General features: G+C 60.0%; 1 protein-coding gene across 5 annotated transcripts; it reads right to left on the reverse strand.

The window, feature by feature from the left end:
* Positions 1-2,113: 2,113 nt before the first annotated feature.
* Positions 2,114-15,853, reverse strand: TTYH1 (tweety family member 1). Of its 5 annotated transcripts, none has more exons than XM_081514384.1 (14): positions 15,633-15,853; positions 12,558-12,736; positions 10,590-10,701; positions 9,545-9,765; positions 7,256-7,351; positions 5,901-5,973; positions 5,418-5,493; positions 4,939-4,994; positions 4,710-4,802; positions 4,279-4,371; positions 2,985-3,127; positions 2,812-2,857; positions 2,575-2,655; positions 2,114-2,454 (listed from the first exon to the last, which is right to left on the reverse strand). In XM_081514384.1, exons 1-13 carry the CDS (start codon positions 15,756-15,758, stop codon positions 2,617-2,619), a joined length of 1,353 nt encoding a protein of 450 aa, XP_081370510.1. In that variant the 5' UTR covers positions 15,759-15,853; the 3' UTR covers positions 2,114-2,454; positions 2,575-2,616. The 5 variants fall into 5 exon arrangements, with proteins under 5 accessions (XP_081370510.1, XP_081370512.1, XP_081370509.1 ...); XM_081514386.1 differs by having other exon boundaries at positions 12,399-12,736; XM_081514383.1 differs by lacking the exon at positions 2,812-2,857.
* Between the last annotated feature and the right edge of the window lie 951 nt (positions 15,854-16,804).

Here is a 16,804-nt window from a genome sequence, read left to right on the forward strand (position 1 = left end):
TGCAAAGATAATTCAGAGTCCTGCCTACCCTAAACCCAGTTTCCCTGCAATGCTGTAGTATGTTTGTTAAAACTAAGACACCAACGTTGGCACAATATTGTTAACTGCAGACTTTGTTTGAATTTCACCACTTTGCCCAGAAAATGAAAATAGGTTTACTTTTTGTTAAAGTTAGACCAAAATGGTTTTTTTCCCTTGATTAGGACTGTAGCCTGCCAGGCTCCTCTGTCCATGGAATTCTCCAGGCACAAATACTGGAGTGAGTAGCCATTCCCTTCTCCAGGGGAGATTGAACCTAGGTCTCCTGCATTGCGGGGAGTCTCTTAACCATCTGAGCCACCAGGCTTCCCAGTTAATGAAGACTCCCAGGAAATCAGGCAGCATGAATCTCAGAGTACTCTCTGAATGTCCAACACATCCAGGGGCATCGGCTTCTGAACACAGACTCAGAGGCACTAGAGGGCAGCATTTGAGAGCAAAGCGGCTAGAAGAGCCTCCGGGCCAACCCCTCAACAGGGCACCAAACAGCTCACAGTAATGACAGTGACCTGCAGGTGGGCCCCGGTGTCCCTCTTTGGAAACCATGGTCCATTTCTCTTTCCCAGCTTCAGGCCCACACGTCAAGGGCTTTCTTGAACATGCCTTGCAGTGCACAAGATGGAAATGATTAGCAAGCATGGAGCAGTCCCCCCCATGGCAGGCCCCACATTGGGCATCTGGCGCTCTGGGCCAACAAGCCCTGTCCTGAAACCCTCGGGGCTGTTTTTTTCAGATTTTCAAGAGAGAACATTTGGTTTATTTTCCACAGAGGACATGACCCTCAGTACCCTGCTCAGCATCAGGAGTAACCCCATCAGTGTTCCCACAGAGACATAGATGGACATTCACACCAGACAGGCAACTTGTTGTTCAGTTGCTCAGTTGTGTCCAACTCTTTTTCAATCCCATGGACCGTATAGTCCACCAGGCTTCTCTGTCCATGAGATTTTCAAGGCAAGAATACTGGAGCAGTTTGCCATTCCCTTCTCCAGGGGATCTTCCTGACACAGGGATCGAACCCAGGTCTCCTGCACTGCAGGCAGATTCTTTACCACTGAGCCACTGGAGACCCCCAAAGTTTTAAAGTTCACTTCCTAATCATCAGGGTTTGAATGCTTTTTAGTCTGTCCACCAGTGTTGGGATTTTCATTTCGTTGAATGGTCTTCTCCCTTGCTTATTTTTATGTTGGGTGGTCTTTTTCTTGATTTGTGGATATAACTTTGCAGCTTATATGTATGTATTAAGAATTATCTATTTTATTGTTTTTGTTTTAATTTTCCCCAGACCATCAATCTGCCTTTGGACTTTATGGTATTTTTCTCATTCCACAATTTGTCAAATAAGTTATTTTTCCGTTTCTGTCTTCAGGATGTCTCACTGAAAGCCCTCCCCCTCCAACTGAGAGATACAAGAGTCTCCTCCTTTCTCTTGAAATACTTCTGTCCCCTTGTGCTGTGCTATGCTTAGTCACTCACTCGTGCCTGACTCTGCAACCCCATGGACTGTAGCCAGCCAGGCTCCTCTGCCCATGGGATTCTCCAGGCAAGAATACTGGAGTGGGTTGCCATGCCCTCCTCCAGGGGATCTTCCAGATCCAAGGCTGGAACTCAAGTCTCCCGCATTGCAGGCAGATTCTTTACCATCTGAGCCGCCAGGGAAGCCCCTTACTCGTCTGCATTTGGATTTTTTTGCCTGTATTGTATGCAGACTGTTTTCTTCCAGATGGAAAGCTAATCATATCAGCATTCTTTTGAAACCAGTCCTTTTTGCCCTGACTTGAAATCTGTCTTCTGTCATACACACACGCACTCTGAGATCTATTTCTAGACTGTCTTCTGTTCCAGGGATCTGCGTCTCTTCCTGTGTCAGGACATGTGTGCTGCTTTAGATAGGGGGCCAGGGGAGGGGGGATTTTTTTTTTTTTTTTTGGTAAAGAAAGTGGTGCAGCATCGGGACCGGGAGCAGAAACACCTGGGGGCCAGGAAGCCAGGTGGGAGCAGAGGTGATGGGCTCTCTGCCCACCCCCACCCCCAACTGTGAGGCAAGATAAGGGAAAAATAAGGACCCAGCTGCTTGTAAAATGAAGTCTTCCCTTTTATTTCAAATCGGCCCATTCCCAAGTTGGGTGCTGCAAGTGGAGAGTGGGGCTCTAAGTCCTCTGGGGTGTGGCGGGGGCCGGAGGGCACTCTCATCCCTCCAGGGATGAGGGGTGGCGGGGCTGGCTTTCTCCCCTCTCCCCACAACGCCCCCAGGCCCTGGCCTGCCCTCCGGGCTTACTTTCAGGGCTAAGGACACCGAGAGGGGCAGGGCAGGGAGGCAGTCCTGTTTAAGGTGTCCGTGGCCAGGGCATTGTTAGTGGTGGGAGCCCAGTGAGGCTGGGTTAGTGGGGTCTTCTCCGGCAGCCGGCGAAGGAACTGCAGAGAGAGGCAAAAACAAACCAGATGCAGGTGGGAGGGAGGGAAGAAATGAAGGAAGGAGGTGAGGTCAGGGGCTGGAGGCCGGCTTGGGAGCTGGGTGTCAGTCTAGATGCTCACCAGAGATGGAGACCAGGCTCCAGTCTGGACTGGAGAAAGGGCTCAGATTGATGACTGCCACTGCACGAAGCGCTTGGATTCCTGCCAGGGAGGTGTGGGGCGGGAGAGGGCATGACTAGGGAACTGGGCTTGGCGATGTGGGTCCTCAGACCAGGATTCCAGGTGCCCAGCCCCTGCTCCCTCAGACAGGAGTCCAGGCCCCCAGCCCCTCCTCCCCCGAGCCCGGGGGTCTGGTACCTGAGGGTTGAAAGGGTCATCATCATCTGTGTCCTCGTAGTCATCACTGGGGTGCAACAATGGGAGTAGCAGAGAAGCAGGAAGGGGGACCCATGAGGGCGCGGTCCCCAGCAGTGGCTTGATGGTGCTCCCCCATCCCCTCCCCCAGGACTTCAGCCCCCTCCCCTGCTGACCTGGGTGGGAAGAGGGCCCAGGCGCGGGGCAGGCTGCAGAGGACTGTGGCCAGGGCCCCAGCAGACAAGAGGGAGAAGAGAAGCAGAAAGAGCAGTCCTTCCAGGGTGTCTTCACACAGGCCACGCAGGGCTGAGCCATAATCCTGGGGCGGGAGAGATGGGAGGGGTCAGCAGCCAACGCCCATGGCCCGGACCGTCCACCCAGCTGTGCCTCACTGAGAAAATCCCTCAGCCTCTCTGCACCACAGTTTCCTCCCCTGTCACGGGAAGCGCTCAGTGTGCTGTGGTCACTGTCGTTTATCACACCCGCAGGCATGACCCCAGTCATGACTTCCTGTGCATCACTGAGAACCCACCACCCCACACCCAGCTACTGCCGCCGGTTGGCCTTGATTGAGTGCCAGGCTTCTTGTCCTGGACACTTCCCACACTGCGTGTGTGTTTGTGTTGGCAGGGGGCGGGGGGTGGTGAAGCCCTGGCCTCCGCCCACAGCACCCTCTCCCGGGGCTGAGACCCCCAAGGATGTCTCCACACACTGCCAACTGTCCCCCAGGGCAAAAATCCCTGGCTTAGAACAACAGTGAGAAGATGGCTTTAGCAAAACACCTGGCGTAGACCTGCCCCCTGCACGGTAATGCCTGCTCAGGAAGCACTGGCTGACACGGCTGTCATCCCTAGAAACCAGCGATTCCTGAATGCTGGGCTCTAAGGCATTCAGCAGGGACTGGCCTGCTGCTCCAAGCGCTGGGGCGACTTCGGTAACCAAGCCCCAGAAGGTCACTTCAGACCACAAGGAGCTGATGAGAGCGGCGGTTTGGAAAGTAGTATTGGGCGCCCCTCCCCTCCCTGCTACAGCAGAGATGGTACAGGCAGGAAGGAACCCTGCGGTGGGAGGTCCCTGACCACTCCCTGAAGGGGGAGGATGGGGTGCAAAGGGCTGAGGCCAGAAACCAGCCAGGGCTAACCACATGGGCCCCTGCAGGTCAGGCGAGAAGCCAGGACTTTAATCCGCAAGCGGGGGGAACTGCTGGAGGCTTCTAAGCGGAGGAAGAAGATCAGATTGCGTTTAAAAGGCTCGCTGGGCTGCGAGCTGCTGTGGGGAGAGGGAAGAGGCTCTGCGGCCGGCCGTCGGGAGCGGAGCTGCCGGCGTGAGCTGTGCTTGGAGTCCAGAAGGACTTGCTGGAGGAAGGGCTGAGGAGGGTAGGGGCAGGAAGCCACATGGAGAGGCCTAGGCTTCCGGATCCAGGCAGAGGCTCCCCTGGGAGCATAATTTGGGGAGGGGGACAGGGGTCACCTTGTGCAGGCCACGACAATGTAGCAGTGCCACCAACTGGTGGAAGCTTCCTTCTGTCACATTAAGCGTCTCCTCCAAGGACAGCACAGGCTTCTGCGGTGGGAGGGGCGTGTTATCCGAGGAACTCTCCGGGCTCCGCCCACCGCGCCAGGCCCCCGGGCGGCACCCACAGCCCTCGGCCTGCCCCTTCGGCGGGCCCCGCCCACAAACGCCGACCCGCCCCTTCCCAGGACCCCGCCCGCCTCTCCAGGCCCCGCCCCTCCGCCCGCCCCACGCCCCGGGGCCCCACCCACAGCCCTCGGCCTGCCCCTTCGGCGGGCCCCGCCCACAACCGCCGACCCGCCCCTTCCCAGGACTCCGCCCACCTCTCCAGGCCCCGCCCCCTCCCCAGCTTGGGATTGGGGTGCAGGGGGAGCACCAAGCCCGCCGACCTGCGCAGAAGGGAACTGGGGCACAGCTTCCCGCTCCAGGCCCTGCAGCTGGGAGTGGATGTTGGCCAGAGCTCGCTGGGACAGAGTCAGCCTCTGCGAGAAGACAGAGGGAGGGAGGAGGGCCCAGCGGTTGACCACCCCCTAGCCCCCTTTCCTCCTACATCCGGGTCCCTAAATCCAGGCCCCAGCCGCGCCCTCCTCCCCTGGCTCCCTCGCCTGCAGCCCTAACCTGTTGAAAGGGGTTGGAGGCGGCCTGGTTGCAGAGGAAATAATAGTTCAGGATGTCTGAAGCGGGAGGGAAGAGAGGGGAGGCCGTGAGCGTGAGCCCCGGGAACCTCCCCGCGGACAGGCGGCAGAGGCAGGGCCACACTTTCCACCCTCTCGGCTCAGGACCCGAGCCCCCAGCTCTCCGAGCCCCTACTCCCTTCTGCTGCAGCCACAGCCCGAACGAGCTGATCTGAACACCCCCACAGCCCTGCTTCTGCACCTTCCCTGACCCAACTGTGCTCCCCATTTTCTCCAAATGGCCCAGCCCGCCCCTCTTCCTGACCCCTTTTCTCAGCGTCTTTATCCCTTCCCTCTTTTCCAGCCCGCCAGGGCAGGTGTTGAGAGCTTCTGCTGGACAGAACTGGGCAGGGCTGCCACCCCTACCCCACCCCAGGCGTAGAGGCCTGAGGATGCAGGGCATGCGCCCGGAGGTGTGATCACCTGAGCCAAGGCCGGTCTCCTCCTGGGTCAGGTTCAGGATGTAGCTGTCTGGACTGGAGCAGAAGTCACTGAGGCCCTGAGAGTGGCACAGAGGGGGCTCGGACAGACATGCCCCTGCTTCACACGCCACAGGGTTCAGTGCCCCTAGCCACTCCTCCTCAGACCCGGGGGTCCAAACCCCAGCCCCTTCTCCCTCAGACCCAGGGGTCCAGGCCCCCAGCCCCTCCTCCTCAGACCCTAGGGTCCAGACCTCACACCTCCTCCCTTAGACCCAGGGGTCCAGGACTCCAGCCCCTCAGCACCTAGGACACTGGCTTCAAACCGCAGAACCTGTGATGCTGTCTCCCAAGTCCTTCCTCTCAGAATCTAAGGCCTCTATTCCCCTCTGCCCCAGGGCCTGGGAGTCAGGGGCCTTCAGCCACCTGCAGTCTTGGATCCCAGGTGCCTGTCCCCCCACCCCACCTCCCCGCCCCTGGTCCTCACCACGGCTGTGGCTGCCTCCAGGCCCATGGAGCCCCAGCTCAGGACTAGAACCAGGAGACTCATCACTGTCATCCTGTAGTGGGGGAGGAGGGGTGGGATTGGAGTTCTGGGGTTCCTAACCTCCCACCTCACCGCCTCCCACCCCAGATCACATCACAGCCCCACCCCCTCCCCCACCAACCTCTGGAGCCAAGAGGATAACAGTTAGAGGCAGAGCAGTGGGGGAGGGGGAGGGGTGGACCTGTAGGTGTTGACGTCAAACTGAACATCTGGCCCCTCTGGGGGCGGGGGGCAGGGGGTTGGCAGTGAGAAGGGCCCTGTGCGGGCAGCTCCTGCCCAGGTCTGCCCCAGCCTTGCTCTGGACTGTGGGACCGTGGGAGGGCGACTGCCCGGCCCGGGGCCCCATTTCCCAGCTCTGAATTCCGCAGGAGCTCACTCCCAGCTTCACCCACTGGTCAGCCTCCAGCTCAGCCCAGGAGTGGACTCAGCTCCAGAGCTGAAATCGCCTCCTGGTTTTTCTCTTTGCTGGGGGGGATGGATCAGCATTGGAGGGTGGTCCGCAAGCGAGAAGGGTGCCTGCAGGGGGTCACACTGAAGGCCCGGCCTCAAGTCCCAGACCACCGGCCATGCTTTACCATCTCCAAGCTTCAGAGGAGGGCCTGGATGGAATAGCAGGCCCACTCACCCCATGGGGGCGCATGGGGATGGTGGTGGGTGCCAGCATGGACCCCCACAGGGCCAGAGAGGATACAAGGGCTCCTGTGAGTGGGATAGGCTGGCCTGGGTGGAATCAGCTCCAGCACTTTCTGGCTGTGCAACCCTGGGGAAGTGACCTAACCTTTCTGATCATCAGTCTCGTTTTCTGTTAAATGGGGAGACGGGAAGGACCTCTTCATAAGGTCAACACAAGGGTTCCAGAAGAGCATCAGGCATACATAACGAACCTTTCGGTAAGAGTGTGGTCCTTAATTCCACATACCACTTGACAGCCTTCTGCCTTGCAGCCCTCATCTGCCTGCCAGACAGACCTCTGACAGCACCTCGGTTCACGGTGTTGTCATGGCAGCCAAAGGGGGCAGTGATCACCCTCGTCCTCAGCACAAGCGTTATTACTGTTATTGCTTTTCTGGGATTTTGGTGCACTCCCTGCCATAAGGAGAGTCTGCTGCCCCAGCCCCTCCTGGGCCGCTCTGTGTCCCTGCGTGCCTGCCCACCCCAGGAACTCTCTGGAGGTTTGTGGGGCAAGGGAATGAAACCAGCGTGAGCCTCGGAAAGACGGCGGCCCCTCTCATAAGAGCGCCGTGGGATCTCGCCCTGTGACATGCGCCACAGCCAGGAAGGCCACCCGGACTTACACGATCACCAGCCACTTGCTCTGCTTTGCCAGGCCCAGGAGGGTGAAGAGACAGACCAGTAGCTCAAGGAGCAGCAGGAGGACGTAGGCCAGCCACCTGGGGAGGGGGCGACAGGGGTGAGGCGGAAGCAGTCAACCCAGCCTTTTGAGCAGCCAGGCTCCCGGACTGGGACACGGCAGAAGGGCCCACCTCTGCCTGGATCTCTGTGATCTCCCTGATGCCCAGTCTCCAGGCCTCAGCCAAGCTCGTCTGTGAAATGGGTGCACAGGAGGCCAGTCCCTATAGCTATTTAGAGCACAGGGCTTGAGGCAGGTCACCGGAACCATACCGGCACCAAGCCACACACGAGCCATGTGACTGACACCCGTGATTTGGCCTCTTGGAGCCCCAGCCCCTTCACCGCAGGCTGGAGAGTCTTAGCAGGACTTGTTCCCAGGCCTGCATCCAGCATCACAGGGCACAACCCAAGGGCTCAGTGTCTGCAGGCAGATGGGCTGGGCCGCAACGCCAGCCCCTCCGCTTCCTGCCAGCCCGCAGCTTCTGTGCTTCGGTTTCCCTGCTGGTAACTCTTGGGGAGAATAGCAGCACCTACTTCCTAAGGCTGTCATAAGGCTGAGAGAACCCATAAAGCACCGAGGAGCATGCCAAGCACGTGGCCGCACTTAAACGTTAGCTTGAACACAAATCAGGGGACTCTAAAGGGTACCGAAGAGTTCAGTATTAGTTAATAATCGACACACTCTGACCGCAGAGGACAAAGCCCGTGAGGCTACAGCACAGTGCTGGCCCATTGCTGCTGCTGCTGCTGCTAAGTCGCTTCAGTCGTGTCCGACTCTGTGCGACCCCATAGACGGCAGCCCACCAGGCTCCACCGTCCCTGGGATTCTCCAGGCAAGAATACTGGAGTGGGTTGCCATGCCCTCCTCCAGGGAATCTTCCCTACCCAGGGATCAAACCCACATCTCCTGCGTCTCTGGTGTTGCAGGTAGATTCTTGGGTGTATCCAACAGCTATTTCTTATAGATGGTGGGTCTGCCTCACCCTGGCAAAGTCTACACTCCTACCCCCAGTCCCCCTGAAATGGAGCTGTGGCCCCTGGACTTGGTCACAACCCAGAACTTGAACTCACTGGGACCCAGGCCTGTCTGATGCCCATGGTGGGCATCCAAATTATGGGCTGCTTCAAACCGGGTCTGCCTCCCCCTGGAGCACAGAATCCAGGACAAAAGTCTTCTCTGTCTCTCCGCCCCCATGTCTGGTCGGGCCCCCAGGTGTTGGATGAGCAAAAGAAATCATTCCTAGTGGACGAAGCGACAAGGACTCCAGCATGTTGGTCGCTGGGATGGGCGGCTGTCTGATGTCCCAATAACTGGTTCCCTCCCCTCCTTCAAATGTTACCTTCTCCATGTGGCCTTCCTGGAATGACTGTCCCCCCACCACTCCAAAAACTGCCAGCCTCTGTCCCCAGACCCTCCTGTTCTCATCTCCTGCCTAATTTTCTCCAGAGCTCTTACCACTCACCTACAGACAGTATCTCAATTGTGCATTTGTTCACCTGCTGCGTGACAGGCGGAAACCGCTCTACCTTATAAAACCTACATTTTACAGGCACCTGGCTAACGTGTGCTGGTTGCCCCTTTCAGCACTTAACAGATACAGACTCGCCTGCCTCTTCACAACCCAATGAGGGCCTCGCCACCTGTTACTCCCACGGGTACCTCACGGGGACACCGAGGCACAGAGCTGGCACGTGATTCATTTAAGAGCACGTGGTTAGGCAGTGGCCATCTGGCTTTAGAGCTCCTGATCCTGACCACGTGGGCACACGTCTCTCCCCAGAAGATGTAAATAAATATAGTGTCTGTTGAAAGGATACACGTCATATGGATGACTGAAGGGGTGACGTATTTAGCCTGGGAGTGAATGAGTGAAGTGCAAGAGTGAATTGATGAATGGCTGGGTCAAGGGTGAATGAATGAATGAATGAGTGAACTGAGGGAGTGAGTGAATGGATGAGTCCTTCGGTGGGCGTGACATCACTTGGTTTGTCTCTCTATGCTGTCACCTTCTGACACATCACGTAGTGCTTTCGGGGAGGGGGGCACTGTCCTGTGCCTTGTAGAACGTTCAGAAGCTTCTCTGGTTTCTGCCCATCAGTAGCCAGTAGCATCCCCTCCCCGAGCTGTGATGTGACCTAAATGTCTCCAGGCGTTGCCTGATGTCCTTCGGACACACAGCCCCCCAGGCAGCAGTGCCCTGCCACCCAGGACAGGAAGAGAGGCCACCCACCTGTACTCCTCTACAAAGGACACATCTTCGGCCACCTGCAGGGGGCTCAGGGGCACCCCCCGCCAGAAGGCCAGACCTTGGAGCTGCTGGGCCACGGTTTCCGCCTGCCGCCGGGCACCCCGGGCAGCAGCCACCAGCTCCGTGCGCTGCGTCAGCACCTCCTCCAGCGTGGTCAGCTCCGTCCTCACGGCCTCATCCAGCCTCTCCACCATCTCCAGCACCTGGGTGCGGGGGTGGGGGGTGGCATCTGGAGTCAGGAGAGGATGTCCTCTGGGTGGGAGGGCAGGGGCCAGGGTGGCAGGGGTGAAGCAGGAGTGAGCGGGGCCGGCTGTCCGGGATTGGGTGCTAGGGCATCTGAGGATGGAAGAAGCGAACGAGGGGCCCTGCGGTTTGGCTTGTGCGCTTCTGTGGCTTCTTTCAGGAGTTGGAGAGGTGAGCGGGTGAGCCCAGGGCTGAGATGAAGCCTGGCATCCTAGGACTGAGGTTGGCACCTGCCTTCCTGAGTCTGGGGTCGCAAGTCTGGGTTCCGAGGCCCAGGGCTGCAACCGGACGTGAAGTCTAAAGTCTGAGGTCGGGCTGGTCTCAGCCTTGCGTCTGGAATCTTGGGGGTCAGAGCGAGGCTTCCTGGCTGAGTCCTGGGTCTCAGTGTTCAGGTCTCCCACCTCGCACTTGGCCAGGGGCCAGGTTTCTGGCCCTGGATCTGCCCCGAGGGCAGGGTCTTGGTGTTTGGTCTCTGAATGGTTTGGGCTGTGAATTGAAGCCCAGGGCTGGGGATGCAATGAGTCTGGGGGTCTGGGTTTCAGCCTCTAATCCCAGATCTGGGCTGAGGTTCTGAGGGTGCCATGTGTGAAACCCTGACTGGCTGTCAGGGTTGGGGGTTGGCTGGACACTCTGAGATCTGCATGTTGGAACCTGACATTCTGCATCTGGGGCCTCAGCTCCGAGTTCAGATCCTGTCTCCTGGGGGCAGGGGGTTCCTTTGGCCAGGTGTGGGGAAGCAGTCTGGGTGCGGGTCTGGGGTCTGGCCCATGCCTGGTCCCCTCACCAGGTGGTCAATGGTGGTGAGCGTGTGGTTGGCATGCAGTAGTGCAGAGCTGAGCTGGGACACCCCATCGCTGGTCTCACTGTTGCCATAGAAACCGATGCCAATGCCAGCGCTAAGAGGAGGAGGGAAGGGAAATCACAACCGGTCCTGGGACCCTGGGGGCCGCCCCCCCACCTCCTCACACACCCAATCGTGTCTCCCACCCCATCCCATTGGTCCAGCCCTTCGTGGGAAAGGAACGTCTCCAGCCTGGCCCCCACTGGTTGCCAAGGTAACCGAGAAGGTCTCACTCCCCCAGCCCAGGAACGTCATTGTGATGCTAATGGTGGGTGGAGAGGTGGCGGGGAGGGGGGGCCCCCAGATTTAACTCGCACCTCCCCGGAGTGAACCCCTGTCATGCCCAGCCCCAGAATGGGAAGTTCTCACCTCTGGTGTCTGCAAGCCCCACCCGCAACTCCTCTATTCTTTCCCCCAAACATCCAGGGTCCTCAGCACCTGTCCCTTCAGGCTCCAGCCGTCCTCTGCCCCGCCTCCTGGGGGTTCCATAGGGCCACCACCTCCTGGGGGGTCCCGGAGCCTGGAGCTCCCAGCCTTCCCCCTCCCCTGGGGACCCAAGTGTCTGGACAGCTGGGAGGGAAGCAAGGGAATGTGGGCCCATGGGCCAGCAGCCGGGTGCCCCCCCCCCTCAGTTGCCAGCAGACAGAGCTCCATTGTGGGGCCTGAATACGGTCTCCAAGCTCCCCCTCACCCCCCACCCCCCACCCCCAACGCACTGTGTCCCTTTGCGGAGGGGAGCCAGGGCTGCACTGGGGTGGAGGAGGCCCCGCCGCCCCGCCCCCAGCCCTGGGATCGGACACCGGCCCCTACCTATTGTCCACTGTCCCACAAAGCTGCTCTTGTTCCCAGGCCACGGGGCCGGCCGTGCCGCTCCCCTGCGGGGCCTTTGTCCGCCTCCCCCGTACACCCCCACTCGGGAGAGCCCGAGGAGGAAGCCCTCGCCCCCGCCCGCACCCCCAATCCCCCACACGGGGGCTCCCTGCAGGGTGGCAGAGCCCAGCCTGTTGGGGGGAGAAGAGGGTGCCATCTTTCTGGCCACTGCCCACCCGGCCCACCCCCATCCCCACTCAAGGGGCAGGTCTTGAGCGCCCTGGTCTGTCCTGAGTGGTGGGGGGTGCCCTGCTGGGAGGGGGCTTCCCTCAGAGCTGGCCCTGGTACCCGGTGTGTCCCCAGGTGCCCTGTCCCTCTCCACCCTGGTGGTACCCCAGGAGGCGGCCCTGGGCTCCTTGGGGCTTTGGGGTCTGAATCTGCACTCTGCCACTTGGCCCAGGTGGCCTTGAAAAGTTGCCTCTCTCTGAGCCTGCCTCTTCAGAACTGGTTGTGACAACTCTGAGTCCAGCGAGGTCACCGTGGGAAGGAGTCAGGCCAGCTCAGGTCTGCTGCAGTATCAGAGACATCCCCTACTGTCCCTGACTGGGCCATCACTGGCTCCATGAGGGCACGGCCCTTGTCTGGCTTGGTCAGTCTTCCCTGGTACTGTTGTAGATACTGAGGAAATAACTGCTGAATGCATGGATCAATGAGTTAACGAATGAGGTCACAAGTTCACATTTACAGAGCACAGCTGGGGACCAGGCACTGAACATTTCACTCACTCTCACCACAACTGGGAGGTGGGTGTGACAACAGTGCCCATTCTAGAGATGTGGAAACTGAGGCCTGGAGGAGTTATACCACTCCTGCAGGTCACACAGCTGTTCCACTCAAAGACATCAACCCCAGCAGTCTGACTGCCCAGCCTTCATCCCCTACCCCATCCTGCCGGGGAAGTCATGTCTCCTCTCCCGGCCTCAGTTTCTCCATCCATCGAATGGGAGAGCAAGTCTGCCTGCTGGGACAACACCAGGAAGGCTGCAGATGGGGAGCTTGGGGAGCCTGTCTCCCTGCCCGCCCACCCTGGGGCCCCATTACCAGCCGACGAGAAGGGCAGCGATGCAGTTCCAGGTGACGCACCCTCCCCCAGGCGGGGGGCTCTTGGCCCCGGGGGGCTCGGGGGGGCGGCAGCAGCAGAAGCGGATGAGGTAGACGGCGATGAAAACGAGGCTCAGGCCCAAGCCCAGGCCTGCCAAGGCCACCACCAGCAGCAGGGCCTGGGGGGGGGTGACATGGGCGTCAGAGGGGCTCTGCGCACCCTCCCCGAGTGGTCGGAGGTGCTGGGTCTGAGATCTCAGTGCAGGTGGCGGGCATCCTGGCGAGATGAGGGCCAAGCCCACCCAGTGGTTTTCAGGTCTGTGCTGGAGCTGTGCAACTTAGGGTTGGAGGGCACTTCCAGTTGGGACGCCCAGGTCTTGGGTTCCAGTTCGGCTCTGCCCTCCGAAGGCTGTGTGACCTTTGGAGGGCCCGTCCCCTCTCTGAGCCTCAGTTTCCTCCCCAGCGAAACCAGGTAGTTGGAACGAAGCCCCATAGGAGGACGTGGAGAGGTCTGGACCCCGGAACCATGGGGGATCAGGGGGCTGGTGGTGGTGGGGGTTCAGGCTCCTGGTGGTGTGTCTGAGGCTGGGGGTGGCAGGCTTCCTCCTCCCTCCTCCCGCTGGTCCTCCCACTCCCTGCGTGCTCACTCTCCCCGAAGGTTGAGCTCTGCACACCCACCGCAGTGAGTCTGTCACCCAGGGCCTCAGGGGGAGGGCGTGTGCGCGTGCACACGACTCAGAGATGGGGACGGGGAGGCTGAGAGTGAGGGCTGAGCAGGGGGAGGGGAGAGAAAGGCAGGATGGGGGAGACTCACACAGGGTGGCGGGGGAGGAGAGACTCAGGGAAAGAGGGAGATGGAGACGAGACAGCATCAAACGCGGGAGGACAGAGGTGGAGAGAGGAGCCGTGTTTGCAGCCGGAAGAGCCTTTGCACGAGGACGAGGACGGGGCGCTCCTGTCGGAGGCAGGGTTTTCCACTGCAGTTCTGGGCTCTGCCCTGAAGCCCAGAGAGGGGCTGCGCTTTCCCTTCAGCCACACAGCACGTGGGGGGCAACAGCAGCAGCACACTCAGACTTCTGGACTCACGAGTGCTGAGTCTGGCTCTGCTTTGTCCTCACACTGGGGTGTGCGTGCTGGGTGTGTAGGTGAGTGTGTACGTGTGTCTCTATGGGAGCGCCTGCGTCTGCAGGTGTGAGGGAGTGATCTGTGTGCACTTGTGCAGTTCTGAGCACAATTCCTTGAATCCGTGAGTAGTCTCTGGTGGTGGTGGGGTGTGTGTGTGTGTGAGAGAGACAGGTAGTATGTGAATGTAGGTGTCAGTGTGTCTGTGTGAACACATGAGTGTGTGAATGTGTGCATATGTGAGTGATATATGTGTGTGCATGTGTGAGTGTTGCAAGAATGTATATCTGTATATGGGTGTGTTTGCTTGCTTGCTAAATTACTCAGTCGTGTCCAGCTATGTGCGACCCCATGGACTGTAGCCCACCAGGCTCCTCTGTCCATGGGATTCTCCAGGCAAGAATCCTGGAGTGGGTTGCCGTGCCTTCCTACAGGGGATCTTCCCGACCCAGGGATTGAGCCCATGTCTCTTAAGTCTCCTGCATTGCAGGTGGGTTCTTTACTACTAGCGCCACCTGGGAGGCCTGTATATGGGTGTATATGTATGCATATGTGACTGTGTATGTCTGTGTGTGAATGCATGTGTGCAAATGTGTGTCTGGCTGGGTGTGAGTGTGTCCCCCCAGCACAGTGGCGCCCAGTCCCTGATTATCTTCCCAGCTGTCCCCTCAGGGTGCTCTCCCCAGGGGGCAATGTCCCCTCCTGCCCATGGGTCCCAGCGCTGACACCCTGACTGTCGACAACCGGGCAGAGTGGGTCTCCCCGAGTGCCTCTGGCGGTGGCCGAGTGGGCACCGGCGCGGGAAGGTCTGCTTGGCCGTGAGCAGGTGCTGTGGACTGGCTTGTGCAAACCGGAGGCCGTGGGCAAGGGGCTGGCGGTGGCCGCGTGGTGGGGAGAGGGTGGCGGGGAGCGGGCAGGGAGGAGCTGCTTATGGCCGGCTCAGTCCAGCCATGACCCAAATAGCTCAGAACACAGCACTCATCCCCGCTCCGCTTTCCTGGGACCCCCCCTCCTCCGAAGCTTGCCAAGCCCCAGCCCCCTGTCCCGGGAGCTTCCCAGGACCGATCGGAAAGGTCCAGACCTCAGAGGCAGAGCCCGGGACCCACCCCGAGGCTCCACCATCCTCCCCACCCCCGCCCCGCCCCCAGCTCAGCCAAGCCTTGCCTATTAATCTCAAAGTCAAGGACTTGAATTAAACTGGGTCAGGGGACCCCGTTCTTTGGCCCCGAGTGGAGCGTGACCCAGGCTGGGCCCCCTTCCCCAGGGACCCCGGTTTCTTGAAGGCTCCCACCCGGCCCCACCCTCTGGCCCCGTTTCTGTCTCCCTCCAGCCCCCAAACCGAACCTCGTCCCCCCCACCCCCTGCCCCTCCCGTCCCGGGACTGGCTGGAGGTCTCCTCTCCCAGCACCTCCAAGTGGTCTTCCCAGCTCTAGCCCTAAGACCCCTCACACCCCCTGCCCCATTTCAGGCTTCGATTAGGTCCCAGAAGCGCGGCACCCCCCAGCCTCTTCCCCTCCACCATGCCAGCGCCTGTCTCCTGGGTCCCGCCTGAACTGGGACGCGTTTAACTGGACTGCCCCGATCCCAGGAGGGGTCATCCTTTAGGACGCGGTGGACCTACCCCTCTGATGACGACCCATAAGGCCGACTTCCCAGGCATCCTCTCTGAGACCCGGGAATCCACGGCCCCCCTCCCCCGTCCCCTCCCTCCTCTGGGACCCTGGGGCCCAGGCCCCAGCCCCCACCTTATTTAAGGAGCTAGGAGTCTGGCTCCCTGCGCCCATCCCAGGGGAACCTCCAGCTACGGGTAACCACGCTCCTGCCCCCTCGGGTACCCCAAAGTCCGGGCCCGGCCCCCAACCCCAGAGAACATAAGTATCGGTCCCCAGCCCCTTCTCCCGCGGGACCCAGAAGCTCTGGAGCTCCCCCCCAAGACCCCCTGACCGCTCCCACCTGCTGGTATTCTCGTTCTTGGGGCGCGAAGCCGCTGGGCACCGGCCGCAGCTGGAAGTCGGCGCGGGGCAGCTGGTGGAGCAAATGGACCCAAGCCGAGGGTCGGTAGCCCGGGGGCGCCCCCATGGCCCCCGGGGGAAGGCTCCGCGGGGCCGACGCCGGGGCTGCGGGCGCCTGGGCTGCGGAGCGGGGCGCGGGCTGAGCGGGGTCTGGCGGGGCTCGGGGCTCAGGGGAGCGCGCGGGGGGAGGGAGGGGGTGGGGGGCGGAGATTGGGGGAGGAGGGGGGCGGTGCGGCCGGGCGGGGCCGGTGCTGCCCCTGGTGGCCGCGGGGCGCACTGCGGCGGCGCTAGCCAGGCACCCCGCGCCCCCGGCCCTCAGGGGCCACCGTCACCTGCGGCCCGCGATCGGGCACCGCTTTGCTCCCGGAGGCGCCTGGCGGGAATGGGCTAAACAGCGACATCCAACAGAGGGCCGCTCGTACTGTCGTATCACCCTACAGCTCCACGATCCCTTTATCTTCAGGAAGAACCTTCGTATCTGGGTCGCAGTATTTGCACAGCATTTTACAAATAAGTATCAGTTACCAGGAATGGTCCGTTGAATCAGTAAAATTCCTCACTGCTATAAGCGTATTCTCATCTGCAACCCATTTGGGTGAAAAGCCTTCTCCCACTCAAGTCTGTATAAGGACGCAGCTTCTCTATGCAAACCTCCCTATGTGTACAGACCACCCCGGAGTGCGCACCCACGTGTCTGTGTAAGTGTAGAAGGATTCTTCCCACTCGAACAACAGCCCTCCTCACCTATTTGAGGACCCCTCCCATCTTTATAAGGATGTCTCCCATGTGTTAAAGAACCTCTCTAAACTGATTAACCATTACTTCCATGTGTGTGAGGATCGCCCTGCCCCTTGTCATTCATTTTACAGTTTATGGAGTATTTTTCCAGCCACTCTGTCTGCTGAGTCTTAACAGGAAACCACCGATGTCACACTGATACAGGCGGAAGTAGAGGGGACCTGGCCATTTCAACACCACCACCCAGCCAGTCACTGCTGAAGTTAAGTTCCCAGGAATCTATCCTAGGGGTTCCCCCACACCTTTGGAGCTGGGCTAGCTAGATTTTGCTACCTGGCTCCTCATACATGGCCTCTCTTGAAGTGGGGAGATGAG

The sequence above is a fragment of the Giraffa tippelskirchi genome, chromosome 7, assembly GCF_054371585.1.
Source record: "Giraffa tippelskirchi isolate mGirTip1 chromosome 7, T2T-mGirTip1v1.2.pri, whole genome shotgun sequence".
Lineage (NCBI taxonomy): Eukaryota > Metazoa > Chordata > Mammalia > Artiodactyla > Giraffidae > Giraffa > Giraffa tippelskirchi.

Coding starts and splice junctions, on each gene's coding strand:
- TTYH1 (XM_081514383.1), bottom strand. CDS start 15,758: ATGGGGGCGCCCCCGGGCTACCGACCCTCGGCTTGGGTCCATTTGCTC. Junction 4,803..4,938: donor CCTCCAACCCCTTTCAACAG/GTTAGGGCTGCA, acceptor GTCTTCTCGCAG/AGGCTGACTCTGTCCCAGCG. Junction 3,128..4,278: donor ATTGTCGTGGCCTGCACAAG/GTGACCCCTGTC, acceptor CTCCCGCCCCAG/GATTATGGCTCAGCCCTGCG.